This window comes from Schistocerca gregaria, chromosome 1 (genome assembly GCF_023897955.1).
Source record: "Schistocerca gregaria isolate iqSchGreg1 chromosome 1, iqSchGreg1.2, whole genome shotgun sequence".
Taxonomy (NCBI): Eukaryota; Metazoa; Arthropoda; class Insecta; order Orthoptera; family Acrididae; genus Schistocerca; species Schistocerca gregaria.
In genome coordinates this window covers 1,173,005,493-1,173,026,353 of record NC_064920.1, presented here as the reverse complement: position 1 = coordinate 1,173,026,353, position 20,861 = coordinate 1,173,005,493, and the positions used below count along the sequence as shown (strand labels likewise).

The 20,861-nt window shown below is 44.4% G+C and overlaps 1 protein-coding gene across 2 annotated transcripts in view; it reads left to right on the top strand.

The window, feature by feature from the left end:
* LOC126284342 (ATP-dependent RNA helicase DHX15 homolog) overlaps positions 1–20,861 on the top strand; it is a 71,821-nt gene that overhangs the window by 38,260 nt on the left and 12,700 nt on the right. For both annotated transcript variants that reach the window (XM_049983200.1, XM_049983209.1), the window contains exons 8-10: positions 745–999; positions 1,554–1,812; positions 6,604–6,795. In XM_049983200.1, coding sequence (XP_049839157.1) covers positions 745–999; positions 1,554–1,812; positions 6,604–6,795 — 706 coding nt within the window. The remainder of the gene's footprint in view (positions 1–744; positions 1,000–1,553; positions 1,813–6,603; positions 6,796–20,861) is intronic.

Sequence of the window (20,861 nt, the reverse complement as noted above, 5' to 3'; positions counted from 1 at the left end):
TTGACAGGCACTGCAACACAGGGATTAACTGGTACTTCAGTAGCAGTCTTTGCCCGACTTGTCCATCTCGCGAGCCATCCTGTCTTGCGCTGTCTGCTGTCACCGTGCAGCAGAGCTGTTCAGTTGCTGCTGGGTTATAGGCCGTTTCTTTTCTGTGTTCTACTGCCTTTCTTAATACAAATTGCTAAAAGAATATCACACTTGGCTAATTTGGGACCACTATGGAATGAGCATGAAACATTCCTTTTTGATGTAAAAGTAATTTTGTTTGTAGCAGGTGCTGCACATTGTGTCAAACTTTATGTATGATATTTGTTTGGGATGTACATTGCAAAACTAAAATTGCAAATATCTGCAGAAACACAAGAGAAACTGTGCCTGACAACTTTTATATGTATTCCAAAGAAACCTGCATACCTGGTGGCAGATTTAGAAACAAAGTACCACCATGTATCGACAACCATTCACTGTTTCATATGCCACCTAACATTGGCATTATTTTTGCCAAAAATGGAAATTATTGTTACATCTTGCTTGTTATCCCACGCATTGGTTTGGGATTTGTGTTTTGTGATGTGACTGATATCTCACAGACTGCCCAGCTGCTAACTAAAGCATGGGAGAAAATGCGCCTCTTTGAAAATAAAACTACTGTGAAAAAAATCAATCTCTCAGTAAAAATGTGGCTTGCATTTCTATAATTTTCCTTCCGTTTGTATATACTTACTGTAAATTTCTGAACAGGAAATTGAAGAGGCTTGCAAGAGAATTAAGCGAGAAATTGACAATCTGGGGCCTGAAGTTGGTGAGTTGAAGTGTATTCCGTTGTACTCTACACTTCCACCAAACCTGCAGCAACGGATCTTTGAGCCAGCACCACCAAATAAACCAAATGGAGCTATTGGCAGAAAAGTTGTTGTTTCAACAAATATCGCTGAAACTTCTCTCACAATAGATGGTGTTGTGTTTGTGATAGACCCTGGCTTTGCAAAACAAAAAGTAAGTCAGTTTAATTAATTTGTTTATCAATTACTTAATGTACATACAAAACTAAACTAGTTGTAGTGTTCCTCTTAGAAAATTTTATTTTTAATGTGTTGGGTTAGCAAGAAAGCATTGTTATAAAATGGTCACTATTTTTCACTGATAGCATGAAAGAAATTTGTTGGCCATCACAGTGAAGCAGTTACTGATCTGAATGAATTCTTGATGTATTTGAGTGGGTGTAAAACTGTGCTCAAAATGATGTCGAGGGATGTCTAGAAATTTTTTCATTTTAATTAATTTCTGTAAATCTTGTGGTAGCATAATATTGTTTTAGTATTTCCTGTTTTATTTTCAGAAGATATATTTACAACGTAGAAATTGTTTTTAATTGATTTCGTCATGACTTTGTATCAACTAATTTTAAGTCGAAGATGATAGTTATGTACTTAAGTGTACTACTTAACTGTGAACCCCATTCAAGAAAATTTAACAGAAATGGTTTCTCCATACTTTATCTTCAGAGAGTTTTGTAGTGTGAACTGAGTTTTCTTCATTTTTAACTTTAGGTATACAACCCAAGAATACGTGTGGAGTCTTTACTGGTATCACCCATCAGTAAAGCTTCAGCTCAGCAGCGAGCAGGTAGAGCTGGTCGAACAAGGCCAGGAAAATGCTTCAGACTTTATACAGAAAAGGCATTTAAGCAAGAAATGCAGGATAACACATATCCTGAAATTCTGCGGTCAAATTTGGGATCTGTTGTTTTGCAGCTTAAGAAATTGGGAATTGATGACCTGGTACATTTTGATTTCATGGATCCACCAGGTACAGTTTTGTGGTATAATACATTCACCATACTTTTATTTATGAACAAAAATATACTTGTGAATGACTAGGTCATTCAGGCTTTTGCAGCTGTTTCATGAAGTGTTACTTGAAGATTTCAAAACACTTCATAACTTGTGGGTAGTATTGGAATCTTGAAAGGATGTAAATATTCAATGGGTTTGTTAGAAAATAACTTTTCTGCTACTGGTTTGACATTTTCTGCTACTGGTTTGACATTTTCTTTTTATTTATAATTTCCTTGCCACGTTTCAAGAAATGACTCCAATTTCAAGTGCATTTTCCATGTGCTCTGCAATTTTTCCTGATGTTTTAAATTTGTGAAGTCCTCCATTGTTCTTCTGTTACGCAGGTGTGCCACATTTTAATTAGTGATAAAAATCTATGTAGAGTTATACTTAGGGTTTTCTTGTGGTCCACTTGTGCAGAAGGTCAGACACATTAAAATGTGCACAATTTTATATGCACAGTACACAACGAAAGTATTGAATGTACGTAAAAAGATCTGATGATATAGTGAAGATGCTGAGTTGTTGCAGATAAGGATAAGGAGGAGGCTGGGTTGGAGAAGGGAAGGGATAGTAGGGTATGGGTGGCGGGTGGCAAGGATGAGGTGGAGAGGGGTTAGGGCAGCTAAGTGAAGGCAGGGGAGGGGGGGAGGGAAGGGGTAGTGGACATGGAGAGAAGTAAAAAGACTGGGTGTGGTAGTGGAATGAGGGCTGTGTAGTGCTGGAATGGAAACAGGGAAAGGGCTGGATGGGTGAGAACAATGACTAGGATGGTTGAGACCAGGAGAGTTACGGGAATGTCGAATATATTTCAGGGAGAGTTCCCAACTGCACAATTCAGAAAAGCTGGTGTTGGTGGGAAGGATCCATATGGCTGGCACATGCAGTGAAGCAGTCACTGAAATGAAGGCTATCATATTCGGCAGCGTGCTCAGCAACAGGTTGGTCCACTTCTTTATTGGCCACACTTTGTCAGTGGCCATTTATGCAGACAGTCATCTTGTTAGTTGTCATGCCCACATAGAATTTAGTCCAGTGGTTGCAGCTTACGTTGTTGATCACTTGACTGGTTTCACACTTAGCCCTGCCTTTGATGGGGTACGTGATGTTTGTGACCAGACTGGAGTAGTTGGTGGTGGGAGGATGTATGGGACAGTTCTTGCATCTAGGTTTATTACAGGTGTATGAGCCATGCGGTAAGGGGCTGGGAGCAGGGGTTGTGCAGGGATGGACAAGTATACTGTGTAGGTTCGATGGACGGTGGAATACCACTGTTGGTGGGGTGGAAATGATAGTGGGAAGGACATTTCTCATTTCAGGGCACGACCAGTGATAGTCAAAACCTTAGTGGAGAATGTAATTTGGTTGCTGCAGTCCTGTGTGGTACTTGAGTTATGAGGGGAATACTCTTATGTGGCCAGATGGTGGGACTTTGGGAGGTGGTGGGAGACTGTACAGATAAGGCAGGAGAGATTTTTTTGCACAGGGTTGGGAGGATAATTCAGTTTGTGAAGGCTTCTGTGGGACCCATGGTATATATCAAGAGGGACCGCTTGTCACTGCTAACAGGATGACTATGGTTGGCTAGGCTTTATGAAAGGGACTTCTTGGTGTGGAACTGTTGGCAGCTGTCGAAGTGGAGGTATTGCTGGTGGTTAATAGGATTGATATGGATGGAGGTACTGAAGGAGGCATATTTGAGGCGGTGGTAAACATCTAGGAAAGTGGCTTGTTGGGTTGAGTAGGACTAGGTGAAGCAAAAAGGTTGAAGCTGTTGAGGTTCTGGAGGGATGTGGATTGGGTGTCCTCACCCTCAATCCAGATTGCAAAGATCGCATCAGTGAAACAGAACCAATTGAGGGGTTTAGGATTATGAGTGTTTAGGAAGGTTTGCTCTAGATGGCCCATGAAAAGTTAGCATGGGATGGTGCCGTACGGGTGCCCATAGCCATACCCATGATTTGTTTGTAGGTAATGCCTTCAAAGGAGAAGTAATTGTCGGTGTGGATGTTGTAGCTCATGGTGACTAGGAAGGAGGTTGTTGGTTTGTAATTTGTCAGGTGTTCAGAAAGGTAGTGTTCAGTAGTGGTAAGGCCATGGGAACTAGGGATGTTAAGTGTAAAGGGAGGTGACATCAATAGTTGATGAGCAGGGCACTGTGTGGTAAAGGGACATGAACTGGAGTCAGTGGAGAAAATGTTGGTATCTTTTATATAGGAGGGTAGGAGCTGGGTAATAGGTCGAAGGTGTTGGTCTATGAGAGAACAGATTCTCTCAGTGGGGGTACAGTAACTGGCCACAATGGGGAATTCTGGGTGCATGGGTTTATGGACTATAAGAAGCATATAGAACATAGGAGTGTGGGAAGTGGTAGGTGTGAGCAGAGGTGGAAGAGTCCTTCTCCCAGGCAATCCTTGCAGTTCAAAACATCAGTGGTGGTGCCATTGACCGCAGGTAGGATTAGTTTTTGGATAGTAGAGTGCAGTTCTTTCAGCAGGTGTAAGGTTTATTTGCTTGTTGAGGGATTTGGTGAATGATGGTGAGGCAAGGTTTGAGGTTAAGAAATTCTGTAAAGTTAACAGGGGGTGATTTGGGTGCAATGGAGGTGGATCACTGATGGAGGAGTGAAATGAAATGAGTTAGGCACGGTTCAACATTGGTCTTTGGTTGAGTTTGATTGGTATAAAAGTGTTTCCACTGTAGGGGCCGGAATAACAAGAGAAGTTCATCAACCAGTCCTGCATGATTGATCCCACCCTCATTCCCCAAATTCAATGATGAGTCCCTTGGAAAGGACTGCTATTTCTGTGGGGCTAAGGCTTCTGGAGGAAAGGTTCATGACTGTGTTTCAGGTCTATTTAGGTTCTGGACTTTGTTTGGTCGTGCATTTTTTCCACCACCGTGGGTCCTTGCTCCTTCCACCTGTGTTAACCCAGAAAAGTTTCCATATCCCCAGCCAGAACCCAGTCCCACATAATGTTCCTGCTTTGTTGCCTGGCTCTTGGAATTTCCCAAACGGTCTTAACAACAAATTACCCATCTCCAGCTGCCAACCCTCCTTCCACAATGACCTCCACATGTTGAGATTGTGCCAGTCCTTAGCCCTCACCAACACAGTCCTGCAAAACCATATCAACCAAGCCCAAACCTCCTTGCAGTACCTACTCTCCATCCGCAAAATTATCCTACTATGCAATCCCAAATTCCTGGAACAAGTAACACACTGAAACTCGTGCCTTCCAGGAACTAGAGCAACATGCACACCACCACCTTAAAAAGCTCTCCACCCTGCTCACTTCCTGCTCCCACTTTGGAGTACCAATATCCATCACCTCTACAACAACCACCAAACCATTCTCCATGTCCCCTCTAGCTCACAAACCCTGTCTTGGTGACCATGGATTCACCATGGATCCGCCATCATTCCCCAAATTCAATTATGCAGGACTTCATAAAGACCACCTCTCTTTCTCCCAGTCCATACATTGGAAACCTTTTCGCCACCAACCCTACCAATCAGACTCAAGCAAAGATCAATATTGAATCTTGCCTAACTCCATTCACTCATCCATCCAACTGTGATCCACCACCCACTACTCCCAAATCACCCCCTTAACTTTCCAGAATTTCTTAACCTCAAACCTTGCCTCACCATCATTCCCCAAATCCCTCATCAGGCTAACTAACCATACACCTGCAGAAAGAACTGCATCTAAAAGCTGATACTGACCCTCTTGATATATACCATGGGTCCCACAGAAGCCTTCACAAACTGCATTATCCTCCCAACCCTGTGCAAAAAAAATCTCTCCTGCCTTATCTGTACAGTCTCCCACCACCTCCCAAAGTCCCACCATCTGGCCACATAGGAGTATTCCCCTTATAACTCAGGTCCCACACAGGACTGCAGCAACCAAATTACATTCTCTGCTCAGGTTTTGACTATCGCTGGTCGTGCCCTGAAATGAGAAATGTCCTTCCCACTATCATTTCCACCCCACCAACAGTGGTATTCCACCGCCCATCGAACCTACACAGTATACTTGTCCATCCCTGCACAACTCCTCCCAACCCCATACCACATGGCTCATACACCTGTAATAAACCTAGATGCAAGAACTGTCCCATACATCCTCCCACCACCAACTACTCCAGTCTGGTCACAAACATCACGTACCCCATCAAAGGCAGGGCTAAGTGTGAAACAAGTCAAGTGATCAACAAAGTAAGCTGCAACCACTGGACTAAATTCTGTGTGGACATGACAACCAACAAGATGTCTGTCCGCATGAATGGCCACTGACAAAGTGTGGCCAATAAAGAAGTGGACCAACCTGTTGCTGAGCACGCTGCCAAATATGATAGCCTTCATTTCAGTGACTGCTTCACTGCATGTGCCATATGGAGTTTTTTTTCTAAACGGTTCTGTTTAAGTATACTGCCAAAGCATCTGAGGAAACGAACTGTTTCACTTTCTTCAAATATGAATATTGGTCCTGGTTACACACTTTTTATATCATTTTTTGTTAGATGTAAAGAATCGATTTTTTAGTTTGTGGATTTTGAAGATTTTTAGAACTTCCGTGATTCGCTGGTAATAAATGAAATGCTAGATATACATTTGCTTGTATCTTCTGTAGTGCAGTCTGTGTCTGAGTCTTTCCTTACTTCACTGAGTCAACTGTGGAAGCAGTATAGTTAATGCTTTGTCTTTCACTGTTGCATGTTGTTTTTTAAAATTTTCTTTAACTCTGTGGTACAGCTCCAGAAACCTTGATGCGTGCGTTGGAGCTGTTAAATTATCTGGCTGCGTTGGATGACGACGGCAACTTGACAGATTTGGGTGCGGTCATGGCAGAATTTCCTCTGGATCCTCAGCTGGCGAAGATGTTGATAGCGAGCTGTCAGCACAACTGCTCCAATGAGATTCTCTCCATAACAGCTATGCTGTCAGGTAACATGCAGGACATGGTAGAAAGTGCCATCTTATTCACTTCTTTTAAATTACAACAATCTGTGCTTGTGGCAGTTAAAGTCACAAGTTTCTGAAAGCTGTGGTGTTAGGCACAAAATCTGTTGTTAAATTTTTTTGTTGTGGGAAGTAATGGCTGTGATCTGTTAGACAAGTGGGCTTGTGGGTTTGCTCAGGCAGTTTACCACTTAGACAGGTTGAATTAAGTCCTACATTAATGATAATTCATAGACTGAGCAGAGCAGGAAACATTTGTAAGTTAATTCGCAAGTTGTTTTTATTTATGTTTGAAATCACATTTAAGATCAAAGCAAACTTTCACTCAAAATAGTAAATGACTAGTATAAAAAACTGCAGTATTAAAATGTAGGTTTACACTCATACATGTACAATTTAAAAGTATTGCTTCTTGCTACTTTTGAGAAGAGCACAACCAAGATCTGATTTATCAGTCAAATGCTTTATGTTTGTGTCTGATATCATGTAGCATTTTAGGAATGACAAGTTGTTCCACATGGATTGATATTAAATTAGCTATTGTGCCATTCATTTATTAGCAATTGTACACTGTTAATCTGGGTAATAGTTTAATGTTCCCATTCCAATCACAAAATTGGTTTTTGGAACCTATTACTCAGGTAATAGGTACCGTGTACAACATTGTAACACTGAAACCTTTAAAATAGTTTGCATTACTGCATTTTTTCTGTGAATTGATAAACTTGCTGGTGGATGTCTTGCCCCAGATTTTTTCTTAGGTTTCTCGCAGCCGGTTAGAAACATGATGTTACAAGAAAATAACCGTACAAATAAATAATTCATTCTTATTTGTCATTGCCAACCACAACTTATTTACTTCACTTTCCACTATTATATCATATTTGATTAAATCAAACAATGGAAAATACATTGTCATATTTGACAAATATATCTGAGTAAAGGGCTGCAGTCAAGAGCACACGGCACACTTGGTGCTGAAAATATCACAGCTTCCAAGTTGGAATAGTGGCACTATGCCTGTAGTAGGAAGACTGTGCACTCTGCAGTCTGCATTGGTTAACTACTAGTAAAGAAATGAATAATATCAAGCAAGAATTTATGTTCAGCCCCAGTCAAGGTTGATGTGTGGAGGCACGATTGTTATAGGAATAAACTGACTGCACAGAACTGTCGGTGCACAACAGGTTGCGAAATAGAACTGAAATTGCCTATTACAGTGACAAGACGTGAACAGTATCCATTTCTTTAAAATTTACTGAACTTTTAATAGCAAGAAGAAATGCATTGTGATAAAAACACAGTAGTTTCCTCGTTGCTGTGAAAAAGTGATTGATTAAAAAATTTACTTTAGTGTTGATTAACCTCTTCTTATAAGAAATTTGAGTCCGGTGTGGAGAATGTTGTTCAGTTAGTTAGTAGGACTCGGTAACAGTGTTACTGTAATAGTTCTTAAATACACACTCAAAAAATTTTGCATCACCCAAGTTCCCAGAACTCCTGAAGATAGATGTTGACTATGGATATTGTATCACAGACGTAGTCCCTCTGACTGTTCAGAGATGCCACTAAACCCACGCCAAGATGTAAACAAACGTGCATGAGCAGTGCCTATTAGACAGAGGGGATCCGACAGCCGAACAGTTCCAGTCATTCCACCAGGAAGAAGGTGCACGGCCTGTATCTTTATTTCACCATGCCTAGTCAGTCAATACCACTGCATTGTTACTTCATGCCAGGAAGGGCTCTCAACAAGGGAAGTGCCCAGGCGTCTCAGTGAACCAAATCGATGTTGTTCGGATGTGAAGGAGATACAGAGACAAGAACTGCCAATGATATCCCTCGCTCAGGCTGCCCAAGGGCTACTACTCCAATGGATGACCACTACCTACAGATTATGGCTCGGAGAAACCCTACAGCAACGTCACCATGTCGAATAATGCTTTTTGTGCAGTCACAGGACGTTGTGTTAAGACTCAAACTGTGTGCAATAGGCTGCGTGATGCGCACCTTCACTCCCAGTGTCCACAGCGAGGTCCATCTTTGTAACCACGACACCGTGCAGTGCGGTACAGATGGGCCCAACAACATGCCGAATGGACCGCTTGGAATTGGTATCAAGTTCTCTTCACTGATGAGTGTCGCATATGCCTTCAACAAGACAATTGTCGGAGACTTGTTTGGAGGCAGCCTGGTCAGTCTTGACGCCATAGACACACTGTCAAGCGAGTGCAGGAAGGTGGAGGCTCCCTGCTGTTTTGGGGTGGCATTACGCAGGGCTGACGTACGCCGCTGGTGGTCATGGAAGGCGCCGTAACGACTGTATGATTTGTGAATGCCATCCTCCAACCAAATCAGCAGCATATTGGTGAGGCATTAGTCTTCATGGACGACAATTCATGCCCCCCATCGTGCACGACTTGAGAATGACTTCCTTAAGGATAACAACATTGCTCGATTTGGGTGGCCAGCATGTTCTCCAGACATGAACCCTATCGAACATGCCTGGTATAGATTGGGAAGGGCTGTTTATGGATGACGCAACCCACCAACCACTGTGAGGAATCTGCATCGAATCACCATTTAGGAGTGGGACAATCTGCACCAACAGTGCCTTGATGAACTTGAAAGTGGTATGCCACGACAAATGCAGGCATGCATCAATGGAAGAGGACATGATACTATGTATTAGAGGTACCTGTGTGTACAGCAGTGTGGACCACCACCTCGGAAGGTCTCTCTGTATGATGGTACAACATGCAATGTGTGGTTTTCATGAGCAATAAGAAGGGCAGAAATGATGTCTATGTTGATCTCTATTCCAATTTACTGTACAGGTTCCGGAAATCTCGGTGTCGAGGTGATGCAAAACATTCTTTGATGTGCGTATTACCCATTCATAATTGTTAGTTTTTGCTTGATAATGGCACAATAGCTAAAATCACTGTTGCAAACATATACGTCTCATAACACTCCAGGCAGAAAATGTTGTCATTTCTATTATCTGTTCATTTCAAAGAACCATTAATTTTTTATGCCATAGAGCAACCACAGTGATGGCAGTAAAATATTTATATTTTCTTCTGGTAACTGGTTTCTCTCTGTATACCATCTTCGGGCCAGCAGCTGAATGTGTTATGCAGTGCTTGACAGGTGCCATTTGGTGCTACACAGCTCTCCCATGAACCAGCTCCAAAAATAATCTGGAGTACCGTTTCGAGATGGTTGTATGGACCGAAGCTGGAATTACAAATAAGTTAATTTATTGCGAACTGTAGTGCTTTTTATTATTAAAACTTCCACAAATCATTTATTTGCTGGCAGAAGAGATTTTCAGCAGAATATTAATCATTTACTAATGTTTTTGCAATGAAACACTGTCTGTACAATGCACAATGGTGGCTTTGGTTTCATGTGCATTACTCTGATTTTTATCAGTTTTTTATAGGTTTTTATTAGGTCACTTTCTTGTCTGTCTGTAGTGTAAAAACTTTGCAGTTGAATTTAAACAAATTCCCAATGAGCTAGTGACTTGAAATTTTAAACATAGCTCACTTTCTTCTTGGTTTATGGGGGGTGAGGAAGTTGTGAAAAAGATGCCTGACAACTCGACTGCTCTGGTGCTCTGGAAGACTGGCATGTTGTGTGGTTAGTATCAGAATGCATTCCAGGCTACATGCAGGCAGAGGGGGATGGCTGAGCAGACAGAGAGAGCAAGAGGAGATGTTACAACATTGTGTGTGTGTGTGTGTGTGTGTGTGTGTGTGTGTGTGTGTGTGTGTGTGTGTGTGTGTGTGTGTGTGTGTGTGTTGGGGGGGGGGGGGGGGTGAGCGGGTGGTATAAATGATCTCATCAAAATACCGGAATTTAAAATCCATTGAGAAATATTAAACACGTAAGACAAAAAGTAGATAAATTTGGAATATAACACAACTATGAATGGGAGAAAATATTATAAAATAGTTTCTCCTGATCCTGTAAAGATTCATAACACCAGTCAAACAGTCCTGAAAATTTGTGCATGCGAATTGTTGTTGTTGTTGTCTTCAGTCCTGAGACTGGTTTGATGCAGCTCTCCATACTACCCTATCCTGTGCAAGTTTCTCCATCTCCCAGTACCTACTGCAACCTACATCCTCCTGAATCTGCTTAGTGTATTAATCTCTTGGTCTCCCTCTACAATTTTTACCCTCCACGCTGCCCTCCAATACTAAAGTAGTGATCACCAAATTCTATTCAATACCTCATTAGTTATGTGAGCTACCCATCTAATCTTCAGCATTCTTCTGTAGCACCACATATCGAAACCTTCTATTCTCTTCTTGTCCAAACTATTTATTGTCCATGTTTCACTTCCATACATGGCTACACTCCATACAAATACTTTGAGAAACAACTTCCTGACACATAAATCTATACTCGATGTTAACAAATTTCTCTTCTTCAGAAACTCTTTCCTTGCCATTGCCAGGTCTACATTTTATATCTTCTCTACTTCGATCATCATCCGTTATTTTGCTCCCCAAATAGCAAAACTCCTTTACTACTTTGTCTCATTTCCTAATCTACTTCCCTCAGCTTCACCAGACTTGTTTGACTACATTCCATTATCCTCGTTTTGCTTATGTTGATTTTCATCTTATGTCCTCCTCTCAAGACACTATCCATTCAGTTCAACTGCTCTTCCAAGTCCTTTGCTGTCTCCGACAGAATTACAATGTCATCGGCGAACCTCAAAGGTTTTATTTCTTCTCCATGGATTTTAATACCTACTCCGAATTTTTCTTTTGTTTCCTTTATTGCTAGCTCAATATACAGATTGAATAACATCGGAGACAAGCTACAACCCTGTCTCACTCCTTTCCTAACCACTGCTTCCCTTTCAGGCCCCTCAACCCTTGTAACTGCCACATGGTCTCTGTACAAATTGTAAATAGCCTGTATTTTACCCCTGCCACCTTCAGAATTTGAAAGAGTATTCCAGTCAACAGTGTCAAAAGCGTTCTCCAAGTCCACAAATGTTAGAAACGTAGGTTTGCCTTTACGTAATCTAGCTTCTAAGATAAGTCGTAGGGTCAGTATTGCCTCACGTGTTCCAACATTTCTATGGAATCCAAACTGATCTTCCCCGAGGTCGGCTTTTACCAGTTTTTCCATTTGTCTGTACAAAATTCGCGTTAGTATTTTGCAGCTGTGACTTATTAAAATGATAGTTAGGTAATTTTCACGTCTGTCAACACCTGCTTTCTTTGGGATTGGAATTATTATAGTCTTCTTGAAGTCTGAGGGTATTTCGCATGTCTCATACATTTTGCTCACCAGATGGTAGAGTTTTGTCAGGACTGGCTCTCCCGGTAGTTCCAATGGAATGTTGTCTACTCCGGGGGCCTTGTTTCGACTCAGGTCTTTCAGTGCTCTTTCAAACTCTTGACGCAGTATCGTATCTCTCATTTCATCTTCATCCACATCCTCTTCCATTTCCATAATATTGTCCTCAAGTACATCGCCCTTGTATAGACACTCTATATACTCCTTCCGCCTTTCTGCTTTCCCTTCTTCGCTTTGAACTGGGTTTCCATCTGAGCTCTTGATGTAGTAAAGGAGTTTTGCTATATGGGGAGCAAAATAACTGATGATGGTCGAAGTTGAGAAGATATAAAATGTAGACTGTTAATGGCAAAGGAAAGTGTTTCTGAAGAAGAGAAATTTGTTAATATCGAGTATGGATTTAAGTGTCAGGAAGTCATTTCTGAAAGTATTTGTATAGAGTGTAGCCATGTATGGAAGTGAAACATGGACGATAAATAGTTTAGGCAAGAAGAGAATAGAAGCTTTCGAAATGTGGTACTACAGAAGTATGCTGAAGATTAGATGGGTAGATCACATAACTAATGAGGAAGTATTGAATAGGATTGGGGAGAAGAGAAGTTTGTGGCACAACTTTACTAGGAGGAGGAATCGGTTGGTAGGACATGTTTTGAGGCATCAAGGGATCACCTGTTTAGTATTGGAGGGCAGTGTGGAGGGTAAAAATCGTAGAGGGAGACCAAGAGATGAATACACTAAGCAGATTCAGGAGGATGTAGGCTGCAGTAGGTACTGGGAGATGAAGAGACTTGCAAAGGATAGAGTAGCATGGAGGGCTGCATCAAACCAGTCTCAGGACTGAAGACCGCAACTACTACTACTTGAAGTCTTTCCAACTTTTCTTCCATGTCACGCAATCCTAGCGAGCGCTGACAGATATGAGCAAAGTCAAGGTCTTAAAGCCTGTCTTGCATTCCTCACTGAATACCTCTTGCATTCCTCACTGAATACCTCTTGCATTCCTCACTGAATACCTCTTGCATTCCTCACTGAATACCTCTTGCATTCCTCACTGAATACCTCTTGCATTCCTCACTGAATACCTCTTGCATTCCTCACTGAATACCTCTTGCATTCCTCACTGAATACCTCTTGCATTCCTCACTGAATACCTCTTGCATTCCTCACTGAATACCTTATGCATTCCTCACTGAATACCTTATGCATTCCTCACTGAATACCTCTTGCATTCCTCACTGAATACCTCTTGCATTCCTCACTGAATACCTCTTGCATTCCTCACTGAATACCTCTTGCATTCCTCACTGAATACCTCTTGCATTCCTCACTGAATACCTCTTCTCCTACCATCAACAACTCTTTTCATTATGCTGTCCAGTACCAACAAGAACAGGGTAGGGACAGAATTCATCCCTGCCTCACCCCAACATTTATTTGGATAGATTCAGTAAGTTTCCCATTGTGTAGCACCCATGATACATGGCTTTAATAATATTTATTATCTTTGATGGTATTCCATATTCTTCCAAGGTATGCCACATAACTCTGCTGTTAGAAGAGTCTAATGCCTTTTCAAAATCAATACATGTAAGGTATGTAAGGTAGTGTGTATTCTGCACTCTGCTCAAGTATTACACGCAGTGTGTTGATAAGATCGACACAACTTCTGTGCTTTCTAAACCCAGCTTGCTCTTTTCTCAGTTGTGTCTCGACTGAGTTCTTGATATGATTTAGCATTAATCTACGGAATACTTTACTTTGTACAGATAGGATGGTGATGCCTCGCCAATTATTACAGTTGGTAATGTCCCCTTTCTTTGGCTACTTAATAATCAGCCCTTCTTTCCGGTCCTTTGGTATTTTCTCTTCTGACAATATCTTCTCAAACAATGGATGCAGTAGATTTACAGTGGTGTCAGTGTCTGTTTTTAGCACCTCATGTGCAGTATTATCCTTTCCTGGAGCCTTCCTGTTCTTTATCTGTTTGAGAGGTAAGTTAATTTCAGTCTTAGTTGGTGTGTTTAGATTGATTCTGTCACTGGCATCTGGAAAATTCTATTGCCTTCCTCTCTTCATGTTGCTCTGCTTGACTTCAGAAAAATGTTCTCTATCCATCTTCTAAGTTGGTCTTCTTCTGTCAACAGTAGACCATCCTTGCTTTTCACATGTCTGTTCTTGTTGAACCGTTTTTGGACAGCATTCTAGTGGTGCGGTACAGCTCTTTTGCATCACCCCTTACTGCAGCTGTCTCTGCTCTGAGCTTGCTCATACATCCACTCTCTCTTATCACTCACACTCTTCTTTGCCCCCTGCGGGTCCGGGTGTTAGAGTAGACCCGCGGTATTTCTGCCTGTCGTAAGAGGCGACTAAAAGGAGTCCCTCCCTCTCAAGGGGGTAGTTAGCGCCTGCGTCCGGAGACGGACGGTTTCATGACCTATATTTGCGTTCATTTGGGTTTTTCACTTCTTCTGGTTTCTTCCTTCCTTTGGTTGGTTCCTTTCTTTGTTCTTCTCCATCTCACTGTCTTACTTACTCTTCTCCTTGCCTCCTCCTCCTTGCCTCCTCCTCCTCGCCTCCTCTGGTCTCCGCCTGGGCGTTTGAGACAGTCTGTCCTTTCTTTCCCTCTCTCCTTTCTTTTTCCTCTTCTTCCTTCCTCCCTGTGCGTGCCTGAAGGCCGACCCACGCGTTCGCATGCGTAGCCAGTGACGGGGTAACGCGTAATTCCGACCATGACGATTGGTCCCTCCGTCCGTTTCGCGGGAGGTGTGAACAATCACCTAAGGCGGGAGTGCCCTCTGAGAGGGTCCCCACAAGGAAGAAGCGCACCATCGGAGACGCTGGCAATCATGGGGGGATTCGTCCGCAATGGATTCTTCTTCTTCTTCTTCTTCTTCTTCTTCTTCTTCTTCTTCTCTCGACTCCTGCCCACAAACGGAAACTTGACCAGCCACCAGTGACAAAAGTACTACCGCCAGCCCCACAGTTCCTCGTAGTTTCTCGATCTGAGGACGGAAAGGATTTTTCCTCTGTCAACCCTTTCGTTATCCAGAATGGCGCAGATGCCGTAGCCGGACCTGTCAAGTCTTGTACCAGGTTGCGTAATGGTACCTTGTTACTAGAAACTGAGAGTGCCTTTCAGGCACAAAAACTGCTTCGGGTCACACTCCTGTAAAAGTTCCCTGTCCGGGTGGAAGCTCACCGCACTTTGAATTCATCTCGTCGTGTGGTATATACTAGATCACTCGACGGATTGACTGACGAGGAGATTCAGTCTTTCCTCGCTGAGCAGGGCGTGACGGCTGTCCATAGGGTCATGAAAAAGGTCAACAATGACCGTGTACCGACCCGGACACTTTTCTTGACCTTTGATAGTGTTCAGCTGCCGTCGCACATGAAAGTGGGCTACGAGGTATTTTCTGTTCGTCCCTATGTCCCGACACCTACGCGCTGCTACCAGTGTCAGCATTTTAATCACACTCGCCAGTCTTGTTCCAATGCGGCTACATGTCTGACTTGTGGCAGGGATGCCCATGAGGGTGACTGTCCACCTCCGTCTCCTCGTGTGAACTGTCACGGTGACCATGCAGCGTCCTCCCGCGACTGTCCCATCTGCAAGCAAGAACACTGTATCCAAGAAATTCGGGTCAAAGAGAAAGTCTCCACCTCGACTGCTCGCAAGCTATTTGCTAGTAGGAAGCCCACGTTGCTCCCAGTGGGGAAGTACAGTACTGTCCTCGCCTCTCCTCGGACTACCAGGGAAGTGGTGACACAGACATGCGATCTGACCTTCAGCACTAAGGTTGTCCGTTCGGCCAGTGCTAAGATCGCCCGGTCGAAATCTCCTCTTCCTCCCATCGCCCCTCCGACAAAAGCACCTTTATCAGCTTCTGCCAGGACAAAGACCGAGAAGTCGGATGCACGGGCCTTCAAGAAGGAACCGTCTCGTGCAGACCTTCTACGTACCTCGAACCCTCAGCCATCGACCAATCCTTCCACAAAACGACCTTCCAAGAAGGCTCATAGGAAGCACAGTTCTCCTTCACTGCCACGGCGCATTTCTCCTCCTGCGCCACCCAGCGGTTGCCGCCCCAGGCCGTCTTCGGTTCCGCCTGGCCGCACCGCTGGTAGCCAAACATCTGGCTGTTCACCAGCGGAGGAAGCTCCCCCTCCCGGCCATCTTCACAAGATGGCCGATGAACCTATAGAACAAATGGACGATGACTGTCCGCCTCCTGCTAGCGGCGGCAGTGCTCGCTCGAAGCCGGGCCCTCAGCGGCCTTCGAGATGACCCCTTCTTGCATCTTCTTCTTTTCACGATGGCACTTATTCACTGGAATATTTGCAGCATTCGCTCCAACCAAGAGGACTTGAAATTGCTCCTCCGTTTGCACCGTCCGCTCGTCGTAGCCCTCCAGGAAACGAAGCTACGCCCATGCGATCCAATTGCCTTGGCACAATACACCTCTGTGCGTTTTGACTTACCCCCTGTGGCAGGTATTCCGGCTCAAGGAGGGGTTATGTTGCTGGTCCGGGATGATATCTACTATGATCCCATCACATTGCACACCGGCCTGCAGGCAGTTGCCGTCCGCATTACTCTCCCCATTACTCTTCCATTTGTACCGTTTACACTCCATCGTCGTCTGCCGTTACCAGGGCAGACATGATGCAAATTATTGCTCAGCTACCTGCACCATTTTTGTTAACTCGAGACTTCAATGCTCACCATCCTCTTTGGGGCTCTCCAGCATCCTGTCCGAGGGGGCTCCCTGTTAGCAGACGGTTTTCAACCAGCTCAGTCTTGTTTGCCTCAATACTGGTGCCCCTCCTTTCCTTTCAGACACCTCTCACACCTATTCCAATTTAGACCTCTCTGTATGTGCTACCCAACTTGCACGCCGGTTTGAGTGGTATGTGCTTTCTGATACATATTCGAGCGACCACTTCCCGTGTATTATCCATCTCCTGCATCTTACCCCCTCTCCGTGCTCAACTAGTTGGAACATCTCCAAAGCAGACTGGGGGCTCTTCTCTTCCAGGGCGACCTTTCAGGATCAAACCTTCACAAGCTGCGATAGTCAGGCCGCACACCTCACGGAAGTCATTCTCACTGCTGCTGAATATTCCATCCCTCACACTACTTCTCCACGCCGCATACCGGTCCTCTGGTGGACCGCAGCATGTAGAGACGCCTTACGTGCTCGTCGACGTGCTTTACGCACCTTTAAACGCCACCCTACAGTGGCGAATTGTATCAATTATAAACGATTACGTGCGCAGTGTCGTTGTATTTTTAAAGAAAGCAAGAAAGCCAGCTGGGCTGCTTTCACAAGCACCTTCAGCAGTTTTACTCCTTCTTCTGTTGTCTGGGGTAGCCTGCGCCGGCTATCTGGCACTAAGGTCCACTCACCAGTTTCTGGCTTGACGGTCGAGAATGACATACTTGTGGCCCCTGAGGATGTCTCCAATGCCTTCGGCCGCTTTTTTGTAGAGGTTTCGAGCTCCACTCATTACCCCCCTGCCTTCCTCCCCCGAAAACAGGCAGAGGAGGCTCGGCCACCTAACTTCCACTCCTCGAATTGTGAAAGTTACAATGCCCCATTCACCATGCGGGAACTTGAAAATGCACTTGCCTGGTCACGGTGCCTGATTCTATTCATATTCAGATGCTGAAGAACCTTTCTCCTGCGGGTAAAGGTTTCCTTCTTCGTACTTATAATCGCATCTGGATTGAGGGACATGTTCCCGCATGCTGGCGTGAGTCTATTGTTGTACCGATTCCTAAGCCGGGGAAGGACAAGCACTTGCCTTCCAGTTATCGACCCATCTTGCTTACCAGCTGTGTCTGTAAGGTGATGGAGCGAATGGTTAACTCGCATTTGGTTTGGCTGCTCTAATCTCGACGCCTACTTACCAATGTACAATGTGGATTTCGTAGGCGCCACTCTGCTGTTGACCATCTGGTTACCTTGTCGACCTTCATTATGAATAACTTCTTGCGGAAGCGCCCGACTGCGGCTGTGTTCTTTGATGTAGAGAAGGCTTACGACACCTGTTGGAGGGCGGGCATTCTCCGCACCATGCATACATGGGGCTTTCGTGGTCGCCTCCCTCTCTTTATTCGTTTCTTTTTAATGGATTGACAGTTCAGGGTACGTGTGGGTTCTGTCCTGTCAGACACCTTTCGCCTGGAGAATGGGGTGCCACAGGGCTCAGTTTTGAGCGTCGCTCTCTTCGCCATTGCGATCAATTCAATAATGGATTGCCTCCCAGATGATGTATCAGGCTCGCTTTTTGTGGACGATTTTACCATCTATTGCAGCACGCAGTGTACATGTTTCCTGGAGCGCTGTCTTCAGCGTTCTCTTGACCGTCTTTACTCCTGGAGTGTCGCCAGTGGCTTCCGTTTTTCTGCCGAGAAAACGGTCTGTATTAACTTCTGGCACTACAAAGAGTTTCTCCCACCGTCCTTACGACTCGGCACCGTTGCTCTCCCATTTGTGGAGACCACAAAATTTTTAGGTCTTACATTTGACAGTAAACTTAGTTGGTCTCCACATGTGTCATATTTGGCTGCCCGTTGTACCCGTTCTCTAAATGTCCTCCGTGTTCTCAGTGGCACGTCGTGGAGAGCGGATCGAACCGTCCTTCTTCGCCTATATCGGTCGATCGTCCGCTCCAAGCTGGATTATGGGTGCTTTGTATACTCCTCTGCACGGCCGTCCATCTTACGCTGCCTCAACTCCATACAACATCGGGGTTTACAGCTTGCGATTGGAGTGTTTTATACTAGTCCCGTCGAGAGTCTTCATGCTGAAGCCGGTGAATTACCACTCACCTACCGGCGCGATATACTGCTTTGTTGTTTCGCCTGTCGGCTACTGTCAATGCCCGACCACCCATCGTATCGTTCCTTTTTTGACGACTCCCTCGACCGTCATTACGGGTTGTATGTCTCTGCCCTGCTACCCCCTGGAGTTCGCTTTCGTTGCCTCCTTCAACACCTTGATTTTTCACTCCCTGCAACCTTTAGAGTGGGCGAGAGCCACACGCCACCTTGGCTCCAGGCTCAGGTTCGCGTTCACCTTGACCTCCGCTCGCTCCCAAAGGAGGTTACCCCCGGTTCGGTATACCACTCCCGTTTTGTCGAACTTCGTTTGAAGTTCACTAATATGACCTTCATTTATAGAGATGGCTCTAAGACCAATGACGGGGTCGGGTGTTCTTTTATTGTCGGGGCACAAAGTTTCAAATACCGGCTACATGGCCATTGTTCGGTCTTCACAGCTGAGCTCTTTGCCCTCTACCAGGTTGTTCTTTACGTCTGCCGCCACCGACATTCTGCTTGTGTCATCTGCTCCGATTTTCTGAGCACCATCCAAAGCCCCAGTGATCCGTATCCGGTTCACCCTTTCGTACACTGGATCCAACACTCTTCAGCAGCTGGTGGACGACGGATCTCCAATTAGCTTTGTGTGGGTTCCTGGCCATGTCGGTATCCCTGGGAACGAAGCTGCAGATGCCGCGGCCAAGGCTGCGGTCCTCCAGCCTCGGACGGCTTCTTGTTGTGTCCCTTCATTAGATTGTAGCACGGTCATTTGTCGGCGCATTTTATCGCTGTGGCATGCCGATTGGGCTGCACTTACGGACAACAAGCTTTGTGCTTTGAAACCTCTTCCCGCAGCTTGGACGTCCTCCTCACATCCTTCTCGGTGGGAGGAGGTCGTTTTGGCCCGGCTACGAATTGGACACTGCCAGTTCAGCCATCGCCATCTGCTGACGGCAGCGCTGGCGCCGTTCTGTCCATGTGGGCAATTGCTGACGGTCCGCCACATTTTAACGTCCTGTCTGGATTTTACTATGCTGCGTCTTGATGTTGGCCTGCCATGTACTCTGGATGCCATTTTAGAAGATGACCCAGGAGCTGCTGCTCGCGTTCTTCGTTTTATCAACTTGACACACCTGTCTAAGGGCGTTTGATTATGCTGTAGTTTCTTAATCCTATGCCTGTTAATACGTCTTTTATAGTGTTGTCCCTTTTAGTTGCTGTTTTAACCTTGTGCCTCGCGGTACATTCTAAATTAGTCAGAGCGCTAATGACCATTGTAGTTGTGTGCCCTAAAACCACAAAAAAAACACACTCTTCTTTGAGAGGCTTTCCCTGTTGCTTCATAACCTGGGTTGTGAGTAACTAAATCCACTTTCCCTTCTTCCCTTTCTTTCCCCTCTCTCCTCCCTGATGAAGGAACATTTATTCCGAAAGCTAGGAACGTAAATTTTCGGTTGTTTTTTTATGTATCTATCAGCTGTACTGAGCTGTGGTAAGTACTGGCCAGCCCCTCTATCTCTTTGTTAGTATTTGTTTCACATCTTTATATGAGATTTTCCATTAATTATTTTGACAAGATTAATTGGCTATTAACCCTCTAGGCAATCTCAACAGCTCCTCTCGGAAATTATAACAATAGTTTTGTTTAATGTGGGTAGATATCTTGCATTTTAGATGTCAGTTTTTAGCACATTAAAGTACTGTTTTGCTTCTTTTGGTCATATGCCATTGACCCAGCTATCACACAGTTCATTTTCTGCTTTGTGGGTGAGATCATTATATGATACGTCACATTTGATCTGGTAATGTGTCTTGCTGTTTCCAAAATATTTGGTTAGTGCCATTATTTCAGTTTCACACCTCTCCCATTGTCATACGATAAAATTTTGCAAAT